This window comes from Oryx dammah, unplaced genomic scaffold (genome assembly GCF_014754425.2).
Source record: "Oryx dammah isolate SB20612 unplaced genomic scaffold, SCBI_Odam_1.1 HiC_scaffold_5, whole genome shotgun sequence".
NCBI lineage: Eukaryota > Metazoa > Chordata > Mammalia > Artiodactyla > Bovidae > Oryx > Oryx dammah.
The window spans coordinates 87,918,640-87,930,791 of record NW_024070189.1 but is presented as its reverse complement, the minus strand read 5'-3'; the positions used below and the strand labels follow the sequence as shown (position 1 = coordinate 87,930,791).

The 12,152-nt window shown below is 51.4% G+C and overlaps 1 protein-coding gene and 1 long non-coding RNA gene across 2 annotated transcripts; one reads left to right on the top strand and one right to left on the bottom strand.

The window, feature by feature from the left end:
• The first annotated feature begins 1,184 nt into the window (after window positions 1-1,184).
• LOC120864751 lies at window positions 1,185-8,864 on the top strand. Its single transcript, XR_005721228.1, has 3 exons — window positions 1,185-1,303; window positions 5,471-5,687; window positions 8,741-8,864. It is a non-coding gene; the product is annotated as an uncharacterized LOC120864751 (long non-coding RNA).
• Window positions 4,634-7,495, bottom strand: IL13 (interleukin 13). Its single transcript, XM_040241826.1, has 4 exons — window positions 7,287-7,495; window positions 6,268-6,321; window positions 5,925-6,029; window positions 4,634-5,574 (listed from the first exon to the last, which is right to left on the bottom strand). The coding sequence occupies exons 1-4, from the start codon at window positions 7,458-7,460 to the stop codon at window positions 5,467-5,469; spliced, it is 441 nt and encodes a 146-aa protein (XP_040097760.1). The 5' UTR covers window positions 7,461-7,495; the 3' UTR covers window positions 4,634-5,466.
• Window positions 8,865-12,152: the final 3,288 nt, after the last annotated feature.

Below are 12,152 nucleotides of genomic sequence, written 5' to 3'. Positions count from 1 at the left end.
CTAACTACTCTTTTGCTCCTACAACACTCACTGCCCCCTGCACATCCTGTGTTCTCTTGTTTGTGCATCTTGTCCCTCTAGTAGAAGTAACCTTGTTTTTTTTCACCATGAGTCCCCAGCTCCTAGAAAAGTTTCTAGCACCTAATAAAGGCCTCAGGAGATCCTTGAATGAATGGAGCTCCATTTCACAGAGAGGCAGCTGAAACTCTGCCTAAGTCACAACAGGGGAAGTCAAGGGCACAGCTGGGACTTGAAACCAGGGCTGTTTGGATGCTGAAGTCATTGCCCTGAACCCTTGGAGAAGGTAAGGGGGATGGGGTTCTGGTATAGACCCAGGAGGACCCCTGACAAAGGGACAAGGAAAGGAGGGAAGCAGGCTGTGGAATTGGTCTTTGCCAAGCAGATGCTAAAGCAGTCCCTTCTCCTGAAAGAGAGGGAAGCTGGCTGAGGAGTCTGCAGGAGCTGTCCCTCTGCCCCCAGGGCACCTCAGTCTCAGCACTGGGCTGGCAACCCACCCTTTCCTCTCTCTTCCTGCTCTGATCCCCTTGGCCCCACCTCCAGGCAGGTTGGGCTAGGTGAAGATTCCCAAGAATAGGACATCTTCCTCTCTGTTTGGCAGTATAGGATCTGATTGGTTCAAGAAGATCCAGCCTATGTGGGCAATAGTGTAGGACCTCCTGGGTCAGGGCCCCTCTTCCCCTGAGTCAGCTGACCCCAGGGAGCAGTTAGACCTGAGTTGAGGGGTCCTGGGCTCTGCCTTTCATGTGCACTGCTGGCCCTTCCCAGCCCTAGTTTTGATTAGCTCCTTCATGGACATGGCATCAATTCCATGTTCTGTTGCTTTATTTTTCTAAATATAGTTGTCTTTGTCCCCCAGTGGGAAATGAACATATGCTCATTATTCATAGAAAATGTGGGAAGACAGATTAGAAGAAAGAAAAGGCAATGAATGAGAAACTGCTTTTCTAGTACTGTAACCCCTTCTGGCCCAGGGCCCCCTGGCCCACCAGAGGCCATCAGCTCAGCTCTACAGAGGTCGCTACAGCCAGCTCAGGCCTTTCCACCCTCGTAGGTTTCAGGAAGAGCCCTAGGGCCCCCACACTGGTCTAAGTGATGCAGAGAGCAGAGCTGATGAGAGTTGCTATATTTAATTTTGGCGTCTGCGTCACTGGTGACCACACAGCAGCATCTGCCCAGGCAGCGCGGGCTGGGGGCGTTTCTAAACGATGCTTTGAGAGAATCACTTTCCACAAGAGAAGACACTCAGGAGGGGAAGGGAGAGAACGCAACAGAAAGTGAGGTCGTAAGTAGAAAATTGCTTCTGGGATTTCAAATGGCTTCGTCATGGGGCCCTCCCTTGCTGCCGAGAAATCAGTTGATCTGGGAAAGTTTGTTGCAAACCCTGTGCTCTGTTGCTTTTGGGTGGAGCCGAGAAATGAGTGAAGATAATGAGGCTTTATGACTTTTATTTTTCAGAGTAGGAGTGGGCAGCATGTGTGGGAGGGGTGATACAGCCAACAGTTCTGACACCAGCTTGGACCTCTGGAAAGGCTGGCTCCCTGGCCTGTGTATGCCAGGCCAGGCCGCCCTGGCTGGACACAGTCAGCATGGACTTGTCCGGGTCTTCTTAGAAGGGAGTCAGCTCAGGGGAGGAGCGGGTTTTACTTTGTTCAAACTGACCAGCAAATTCAGATCAAGAGCAGAAGGCACTTCCCTATTGGTCATAATGAAAAAGTGATAATCTGATGGATTCGATAAACCCTAGCCTTCAAGCTGCTTGGTCACAAGGAAGCAAGATGCAGGCCCTTGTCCTCCTGGGGCCTGAGCAGCTCAGACGGCCAGCCTCAGAGAAACCCCCGAGGTGACTCGGAATGTTCTCTGACACCTCATCTGAGCAGCAAACAGAGGTGTTTGGCACCAAGTTCGCTGGAAACCCGAGTGTGTGTCTCACTTCTCACTTGAGTCCCAGCCCCTCTTCTAGTGAAACCTCCCAGGCCTGGGGTTCCTGGGGTGCCAAGGGGCTCCCCACCCTGGGCCCCACCACTGCATCTCCCGCCCACTCACCAAGCGTTCTATCTCTTCTGATGCCCCTTCTCTCTGGGCCCTGCTTGGGGTTTACCTGTGCATGAAAGATGTGAGACCACATGGTTAGAGAAAACTTCCAGCAAGTACCCGGTGGGTCAGTCCCCAGGTGGTGATGCTCCCAGCCACAAGAGCTGACACATACCGTTTTTTCCTTTTTCTTCCTTATCTCATTCCTGACCAGCCCACCTTCCTGTTGCCAGCAGCAGAGACTTGATTCTGTGGTTCTGTGAGGTCTGTCATCCCTGGAAGCCCCCAACCCCCTCCGGCTCACCGCGCACCCCTGGAGACCACAGGCCCCTCTGGGAACAGTTTCGGAGGAGGTGCAGGCAGGGAGCTGCGGGGTTGGGGATGTGGCGCACTGTGGACCCCTAGTGGTGGGGCCCAGGCAGCCCTGTCGGGACTGTGCATCCCGCAGCTGGGTCCTCCTGAGTTATGTGGTGTGGGAAACCCTAAGGGGTCCTCCCCTACGTCAGCCTCTGTTCCAGCCTTCGCTCTTGAAAAATTCACGTGGAATTTTCACTGGAAGTCTTTTCATCTTCATTTTGGACAGACAGTTCAATGTCCTGCTTGAGCAGAGAGGATGTGGGTCAAACGTGATGCCACCAGAGAATGGATCACTAAGTGTTGTGTTAAAAAAGAAAAAAAAAAAATCACCCTGGAGAAGGAAATGGCAACCTGCTCCAGTGTTCTTGCCTGGAAAATTCCATGGACAGAAGAGCCTGGTGGATTACAGTCCATGGGGTTGCAAAGAGTAGGCTGCAACTTAGCATATCAGCACATACTGTGATGTAAAATGGTTGTTTCCTTTTGTATTCCTACCAGAAGACTTTGGGGCTTCCAGTTCTTCCATATCCTTGCCACTATGTTTAGTGTTTTTTAAACTTTTGACTTTTAAATAAATGTGTAGCATTAAAAAGATCAACCTTCCATAAATAATACTCTTTTGACTTTAAAATCTTCAAATTTCTGGATGAAGGAGGATGGCAGAGATCTCACTCCTACTCTCACCCTGACATTGGCGCTTCCCCGCTCCCAGGGCAGAGCACCCTTCTCCAGACGCCATTGTTCTGTTGTTGTTCAGTCACTAAGTTGTGTCCGACTCTTTGCAACTCCATGGTCTGCGCCCCATTCTTCAAAGACTTATTTCTGCTGCTAAGCTTTGAGTATGTGTGGTGTCTGGGTCATCGCTGTCCTAGGCGGGGGAGGTGCAGGCTTCAGGCAGTCCTCAGCAGATGCGGTGGCGCTTGACAGGTACTGAGACCTCTTGGGCGCAGAGACTGTCCGTTCCCACCTTGGACAGCCCATGGGATACTCAGCTCCCGGGCCCACTTCCAGGTCTTCCCTCTCTGGGCTGAGCATCCCCAGGTCCCTGCACAGTTGATTGTGGCTTCCTCCCTCACCTCTGTCTGGGTGCAAATGAGGGGTTCACTCTATTTGAGAGTGGTCCCTGGAGCAGTGGTCGCCTGCACCCTGGACAGGTCCTGCCATGGTCTCTGTTGCCTGAATCATGCATGGCACAAACTCTCACTGCTCCTGAGTGACTGTCTCCACTGACTTGTGAGCATCACTGTAGATGTCCCCACAGGGCTCTGGACTCCGCAGGAAGTGTGCCTGCCTCCCACTCAGCATCTGAGACTGGTCTCTGATGACCCACCACCTATTGCAAGAGGCATCTTGTGCTCCCAGAGATGCACAGTGTAAACCATGGCTGATGGGTATACCCATTAGCTGTGGCTTGCTGTGGCCGGCTGCTTCCTGCCCTCCATGTGCTGGCCTTGACTGAAGGAGAAGCAAACAGACCTGCTCAGGGGAGCAGTCTGACCCCGGCCCTGCGACCTTGGCTCTCCACCCCGGCCCCTCCACAGTCCAGGGGCCACAAGCCAGTGGTGCTCTGTTCACAGAGGTGGTGAGTGTGCACTGTCTCATGCCGAGAGGCGTCCAGACATTGAGTGGGCTGCCCCCAGAGCGTAAGGAGTGAGTTACCGGCAGGGGAGGGGCCCGCACAGGCTGCTGACAGTATCCTAAAGGTTGTGGATTCAGGCCAGATGGCATTTAGACAGAGGAAGGCAGGGTAGTTAAATATGTGAGCTGTGGAGTTGGAGTGAGTTTGGGGTTCACACCCTGGCATTGCTCCTGACCAGCTGTGGGACCTTTGGTAAGCCACCTGCTCCTCCCTGAACATCATAGTGTGATACCAGAAGGCGAGTGGGTGGTGCCAGACACAGGGTGGCCACCCATCAAGAGTTGTGGTCATGAGACCACTTCCGAGGTCTCTGCCTACTCCAGACATCCTCTTTGAACCCCGACACCCTGGCCCATGCTTCCTCCGCCTCCCGTGGGTGGTGGTGGGAGGTTCCTCCTGGCCAGGTCTCCTCTCCCCAAGGGGTCTGCTTGTTTTCTTTCAGCCTAGGTCTCGTCCCTCACTCCCCCTCCACTCTATCCTAGGCCCCCTCCTCCAGCTGGCCTGCCTCCCAGAGAGCTCCTCAGAGTTTTAAGAACACAGGCCAGTATCCCCAAAAGGCCAAAATAAAATGCAAACACCATCAGGTCTCTGTCACCATCTTTATTTTAGCTTTTAGCTTGACAAAATCGATGAAACAGTTTATTCAGTGACCCCCCCCCCAAGTCCACACATGCCATATGCAGTGTTCTAGACATCTATATATTAACTCTTTGATAACATATTTTAATACTTAACTTTAAATACTAGGAAAAATAAATTACTTGGCTGAGGGCCCACTGCTGGCTGTCAGACAAGAGTGGCTACTCTGGCCCTCTCTCCTGTCCCTTGCCTTGGCCCCAGGACCCTAGTGAGGTAGCAGAAGTTTGCATACAGTACTTACTGCCAGGGATTCCTAATGCCCACCGCTTTAGTGCTGGAGCCCCAGGTCTCCAAGCCCGTGGCTCCAAGTTCTGGCAGTAACAGTCCCTTCTAACCCCAGTACAGACAAAAACACTTGTTTAAATAACATATAATAATAAATAAGGCCAAGAAGGAATGTGCCTGGGCTGCTCTCTGCCTCAGTTGCCCCTGTGTAAAGCAGGTGTCTTCTCCACCAGGTGTCTAATAAACACTACAGTTTGTTCTGAGGAGGGGGAGGTCATGTGGGGCAAGGTCCACCCTTGTCCACTGAGCTCAGAGTCCTGGATGGAGGAGGCCTGCCGGGCTGAGTCCCGGATATCAAGGCACAGGGCAGCTGAAGTTGGCTAGGCTCAAGGCAGGCAGCGCAGGCTCAAGTCTAAGCTAAGGATATCTTATCCCCCCTCCCTAACCCTCCTTTAGTCTCCCCAGGAAATTTCGGACATCTGAAAGAAAAATAAATCTGCAACTTAGATGGTCAGGATCTGCCTCTGCAGATAATAATGCTAGCTTTTCATGTTTCAGTTGAAACTTCCATTGCGAAAAACGATCCTTGAATGTCTGAGCAGGTCTTTTAAGAACTGGGCCACTTCAATTTTGGTGTCTCGGACGTACTCACTGGAAACCTGCTGCAAGGCAAAGAGGCCAGCGTGTTGGTGGGACGCCAGAACGAGGAGGATCAGCATCCATCAGGGGCTTTCCACTCACCGGCTGGCTCATTCTTCACAAAAGCCCCCATGAGGTGCGTACTGTTATCACCCATATTTTACAGATGTGGGATTGAATGAAGCTCAGGTAGGAGTTGGGAGCCCTCAAGCCCATGTCTTGGAAATCCCAAAGCCATGTCCCTGCTTCCACAGTGGGCCCACCCCTTTGTGAACACATGCCTCAGATACTCAGCCAGGCTCCTCTGGGGCTCCCAGGGTGAGCCCAGGGCTGGCAGAAGTGGGTGCCAGGTCAAAGGACAGGGGGACCTTACCTTAGCTGAGGGCTTGTGAGGACAGAGCGCACTCAGCATCCTCTTGGTTCTTTGGATGACACTGCAGTTGGAGATGCTGATCAGGGAGTCCAGGGCTGCACAGTACTGTGGGGGCGGGGGGAAACACCGGGGAGTCAGGTGGCACGTTAAGTGAGTCTGTAGGAGGAGGGGGACTGAGCGGCCCGGTGGAGACAGGTCTGGGTGGTGGGGGAGCCCAGATTATGAGGGGCAGAGAGTGGCTCTTGAAGCTTGCTTGGAACCCCCCAGTTGTGTGAGCGAGGCTCAGAAACGGCCTCGGGGCTGCAGCCCTGGCCACGTCCCTGCGGCATTGGGGGGTCCTCACCATGCTGCTCGTCAGGTTGAGGCTCCACACCATGCTGCCATTGCACAGCGGCACCTGAGGGAGCAAAGGGCGGCGAGCTGAGTGCTGGCGGGGCCTCAGGCCGGGCCTCCCCAGGGGTCAGGCCCCGCAAGCCTTCCCAGGACAGCAGGGCCAGACCCGGGGCCTTCAGAGTTCCTGAGCTTCGTTTCCCGCGCTGCACAGTGGTGGAGACCCACTGTCCAGGGGCTTAGAACTGAGAGAGAAACGCTGAGTGCCACAGCCGGTGAGGGACGAGCCTTGTGTGAAGCTTGCCAGAGCCAGAATGGGAGGGCAGGAGACGCTGGCTGACAGGGCCAGCAGGGGAGGCCCAGGGCAGGGTGGCCAGGCCAGTCTGATGGGCGGTGATGGGGGTCTAGTCTGCAAACAGCCTGCCTTCGGAATTGGGGATATTGCAGTTCAGAGCGTGGGCACTCTGGTGTCACCTAGTACTGGCTTGAATCTGGCTTTTGTCATTTAACCTCACTGATGCTTAGTCAGTAAAATGGGGTAACGTACCTGTCTCTTGAGGTGGTTGGCAGTGATGTTATAAGATGTAAAGCCTCAGGAATGGGCCTGGCACATTATTAGTGCTCAGAAAGTGTGGGCTGTCACCACTGGGGAGAGGAGCTGACCCCACTAATGGATTCTTCCATAAGAATGGGCTTAACTAAGATGTGAATAATGGCTCCATTATAGTGTTCAGATCTAGTTGGCAAATGCCAGATGGTTCTAGGAGGGTGCCATCTCTTCTCTTCTTTCCTCTGTTCCAAAACCACTGAGCAGGAGCTGACCACGGCAGGCAGGGCCAGGCCAGGGGAACAAGTGGTCCCTGGGGGCTCTGCCGTATCCCTTCGTGGGTCCGTCCTTATTGCTGCACTTCACCCCTAGCCTGGCTCCTCTCCCTCAAGGCCAGACTCACCTTGCAGTCCTCAGGGCTTCTTCCTTGAGAGCCCCTCACCCCTGCACCCCCAGAGTGGGGACCCTGGCCCACAGGCACTCACCTTCTGGTTCTGGGTGATATTAACCAGCTCTTCAATGAGCTCCTTGAGGGCTGAAGAGGGAGGCACAGGGTTTGGGGAGGCGAGGCCACCAAAGCAGGTAAGAACAACGACCGCGGTCAAGAAGAGCGCCATGGAGCCTAGAACAGCACAGGGAGGGCTGAGAAGCAGACGCATAGGCTGGCCTAAGCTGCACGTCTTGTGGCCTTCGGCACTTGTGGCAGCTTTTATAGGCCCAAGTGGTGACGCCTCACACCCTGGTCTCCGCTTTGTCGGGCACTATCTACAAACCACATCTTTACTCATCTTAATTTTACTTTGTGGAAAATCCAGTGTCGCATAAAGGAAAGAATTTGATTTCTTGTGGACTTATTACTGAGAAGGGTCTAGGGCAGTTTCGAGATCTGGATGAACTTACTGCAGGGGTGAACGAGAGGACCCCGAGGGCAGTCTGATGCCAACTACGCCAGCTGGAACTCCAGCACTTTTAGCAAGTGCCCACCCAGCTCCTGTCCGCAGATCCCTTTGGGCCACCAGAAATGCTGGAGAGAGAGTGCTCTGATCACAGTCTATCAGGTGTGGGAATCTGGAGGGATTATTTTTTCATTGAACAGTTCTGTTACATTACCAAAACAGTGCTTGCTCTGAACACAAAATTCAAACAGGATAAAAGAGTGATGTTCATTTCTTTTAATCCATCTGGTTCCCTGTTGCCCCAGTGTGGGAAGGACTGTGGAATTTCAGATTCCCAGGTCTCCACTGAAAGATCCAGTCAGATTCAGGGATCCTTGTGGGAGCTTTCCCTTGGAAGGTTGTTTTGCTGGTAACTGTCAGTATGTGCAGCCTGGACACTGGCTGCCACACCCAGCCTCCACTGTGGGTTCATCTCTCTGGGAAACCTTCTGAGGGCAGCGCTGGCAAGAGGTGGACCCAGCCTTCGCCCTGGAGAGTAGCTGTCCCCACTGCCACTGAGACCCGGAGCGACCCCCCTGTCTGCATCAGTATCTGTGAGACCATCGTGTGCTCTCTGAGTCGTCAAGTTTCCCTTGCAGACTGAAGGCTGTGGAAGGTGACTCCTGGGTCTGCCCCCACTCTGGGGTCCTCTGTGGGCAGCCCACCCCCTGAAGGGACACTGGAAGGGTAGCCACTTCCCTGTTCTCCCCTCATTTCTCTAGAAGTCCTTCAGAAACTCGTGCAACCGAGGCCCCAGATTTGCCTATCAGGTGCTGATGTCAAGCTTGCTCCTTCACCCACTTCCTCCCCTAAGCCAGTGCCTCCCCAACGAGGCCCCCTCTCTGCTCTGGCTGCCTCTCTGTCCTATGCCAGTAGGGCTTAACCTCCTCACAAGTGTCCTCTAAGGGACACTGGGGCTGCTGCTCCTGCTCAGAAGAGAAAGCCCAGCCTCACCCACCCTCCCCTCTCACTGGTAACATGGTGCTCACCCTCTTCTCTCCCAGGCCCAGGCTTCCCGACATAACTGCAGACCCTAAGGCCTGGAAGCCAGGCCCTGCCTTTTGTGGCTTGCCCATGCCTGGAGTGCTGCCACCTGCTTGTGAGACCTCAGTTTCTCCGTCTGCAGAACAGGGTCAGTAGCATCTCCTGGTGGAGGGGGGTCTCTGTGTTGGGGGAAGGACTGGGGAACCACCATGGTCTGCGCCAGGATGAGTGGAATGCCCCCTCCCCGCTACGAACAGCACAACCAAGCGGGGAGCTGTGGGCAGGGGCGCCCCCGCGCGTGGGAGAAGGCGCGCGTGGGAGAAGGCCCGCGGTCACAGCGATGCCCTGGAGATAGGCACCGCCTTATGTAATGGGAGATGGGGCTGATAAAGGGGATCCGCGCAGCTTGGGTCCCCTCTGGCTGCAGGCGTCGGCCGGCTGGCGAAGGAGGGAGGGGAAGGAGTGCAGACTCGCTTATCCGCGGAGCCGCGAAGCACCCACTCCTGCCCCTGGCCCTGATCCACGCGTGTTGGAGGCCCGACGAGAGAATGGCAAGGGTGAGAGCAGGCGGACTGAGCGCCAGGCTGGGTCAGGGTGCCTGTGCGCACCAGCTAGGGGATGGCGCCTATGTCACAACCGAGCTGCCCGCCCCTCCTGAGCTGGCCCTCAGCCCCCGGGGAGCCCCTGCTGGTTAGTCAGTCGGACCGTGATGCTGTTTTGTTTTCAGCGGGGCTCCGTTCACTTCCCGAATCGTTGCAATAAACACAGCTACCAAAGTGCTGCTCCGGGCACTTGACGCATGTGGCTTGCAGCTCTGCACCAGGTCGGCTCTTCCAGGAGCAGAACCCCGCGCTCAGGGCGCGTAGGAGCCAGCCCAGATCCGCGGCCCGGGAAGGGCAGGCTCTCGAGCCTCACTGCCCAGCTCTCGCCACAGATGGGACTAATGGGGTTGGGACACCCTTCACTGGGACCAGCCTACCCTGAGCGAAGTTTTGAAAAACTTCCCTTAACAATCCCCACCCCCCAAGTTTGGTTCTGCGTTAGTAGGAATAAGGGTTAGGCAAGTTGTTTTAATAATGTAAAATTCCTAACAATAGATTTTCTTTTTTGTGAAAGTTATACGTGCATGCAATTTTTTTAATCAAACAATTTGAGGAGGTTTATTGTGAAAAATAGCACTTTTGAGAATTCCCCCATTGGTCTGCATGTCTGGTGAGTGAGGCACTGAGTGCCCTACTTTGTTCCCTGCAGTCTTTTTAGAAGTGTTTGCATAGCTAACAGCCTGGGAAGAGATAGCATCTTCTGAAGCAAAAAGCAGGCAGGCTTAAATATCCATTATTAGCAATTCAGGTTGTCTAAGCTCAGACTTCTTATCTTGTAATGCAACTCACTGTGTGTACAGGTACCATATGGCTTTCTTGACATTACTCTGTGAGAACTGGGGTTCAGGTAACCCAAAAAAGATAATACTCTAGGAGCTTCCCTGGTGGTCCAGTGGGTAAGACTCTGCCTTCCAATGCAGGGGGTGCACATGCCTTGTGGCTAAAAAACCAGAACATAAACCAGAAGCAGTGTTGTAACAAATTCAATAAGGACCTTAAACATAGTCCACATTAAAAAAAAAAAGATAATACTCTAATACTTGCACTTAGTCTAATAAACTGTTCTTTGATCTGGGAGTCCTATGTCTTCTGCCAGCCTCCATGAAACCACGGCAAACTGACTGGTTAGCATGCAAGTGGGATAAAAATCTCAGAGCCGTCAGTTCTGACAAGCAATTCCCCGCCGCCTCGTTGGCCTCCAGAGGAACCGTGACCTTAACTATTTCTTTTGGTGTTTACCTCCTGCATGTTTCTAGATTTCTTGGTTTTCAGATGCAGGCGTTATCTGTGGTTTACAATGAATATTTAATTCTTTCCCCTCCTTGCCATCCTTCTTCCACTGCATCATTCCTTTTTTTTTTTTTTTTTTCTCATTCTACCAGTATACATAGATCATAATTTGGGTTGGTCAAAAGTTTTATTGTTTACATAATTATGCTAATATATTCTCTGCTAAAGCATATAATTAAGATTAATTTTCTCTTCAAAACTTTTTTTTCTAATAATAACAGTCTTTTTCCATTTGCTTAGTTTGCATAATGTCCCTCTCAGTGATTTAATCTTAAATTCTCAGCCACTTACATAAATCTCCTTGCAAAAGATTTGGGTAAATCAGTTATTCTCACAATTTTATCTTCCCAAGAAAGTCTCCCCTAGAGCCTGCTGACCTGCTCTGACATGGACACTGGCATCTGCCATGGGAATTCCCTTCTCCTGTCTCCTTTGTGGCTCTCCTATTCCTTGTTTCCCTGGCCTTCCTCTTTCTTAGGAGGAACACAGCCGGAAAAAAAAAAAAAAAAAAACACAAAGAATTTCAGAAAAGTAATTTTCCTTTAGAATTTTGAATACCTTATTGTCTCTTAGCTTCCAATATTGCTGTTCAGAAGTCCAATAACATTTGAATCCAGATCTTGTCTAACTCTCCTTCTGGAAATTTGTAGGAAAATTTCTTGGTTCCCATGCTCCAAATTTCACAATGATGTTTCTTGATGTGGCTCTGTTTTCATCTGTGATGCCAGACATAGTGGGCTCTTTCAAACAAATATGTCGCTAAGTTTTAGGAAATTTTCTTTCTTTAAAAATTTTTTTAAACATTGAAATATAGTTGATTTACCATATTTGGTTAGTTTCAAATGTACAGCAAAGTGATTTGGTTGTACATATAACCTCTTTTTAAAAAAATCTTTTCCATTATGCTATATTTAAAGATATTGAATATAGTTCTCTGTGCTATACAGTAAATCCTTGTTGATGATCTAATTTATGTATAGCAATGTGTATCTGCTAATTCCATACTCCTAATTTATCCTTCCCTATCCTTCCACTTAGGTAACCGTAAGTTTGTTGTCTGTGTCTGTGGGTCTGTTTCTGCTTTGTAAACAATTCATTTGTACTGGTTTTGAAACTCCACATTTAAGTGATGTCATAATATGTATATTTCTCTGACCTACTTCACTTAGTGTGGTAATCTCTAGGTCTCTCCGTGTTTCTACAAATGACATTATTTCATTCTTTTTAATGGCCCAGTAGTGCTCCATTGTGTACATGCACCACATCTTCTTTATCCAGTCCCTGTCCGTGGACACTTAGGTTGCTCTCATGTCCTGGCTGTTGTAAATAGTGCTGCTATGCACTCTGGGGTGCATGTGTCTTTTCAAATTAGCTTTTGTCTTTTCTGGATATATGCCCAGGAGTGGGATTGCTGGATCACCTGCTGACTCTATTTTTAGTTTTCCATAGTGGCTGCACCAGTATACATTCCCACCAACAGTGTAGAAGGGTTCCCTTTTCTCCACACTCTCTCTAGCATTTATTTGTAGACTTCATGATG

Excerpts from the sequence above, each read along its gene's own strand:
- IL13 (XM_040241826.1), bottom strand. The coding sequence starts at position 7,460 with ATGCGTCTGCTTCTCAGCCCTCCCTGTGCTGTTCTAGGCTCCATGGCG. Across the intron at positions 6,322-7,286 it reads ATATCACCCAGAACCAGAAG|GTGCCGCTGTGCAATGGCAG; the intron begins GTGAGTGCCTGT and ends TTGCTCCCTCAG. Across the intron at positions 6,030-6,267 it reads TCAACCTGACGAGCAGCATG|TACTGTGCAGCCCTGGACTC; the intron begins GTGAGGACCCCC and ends CCGCCCCCACAG.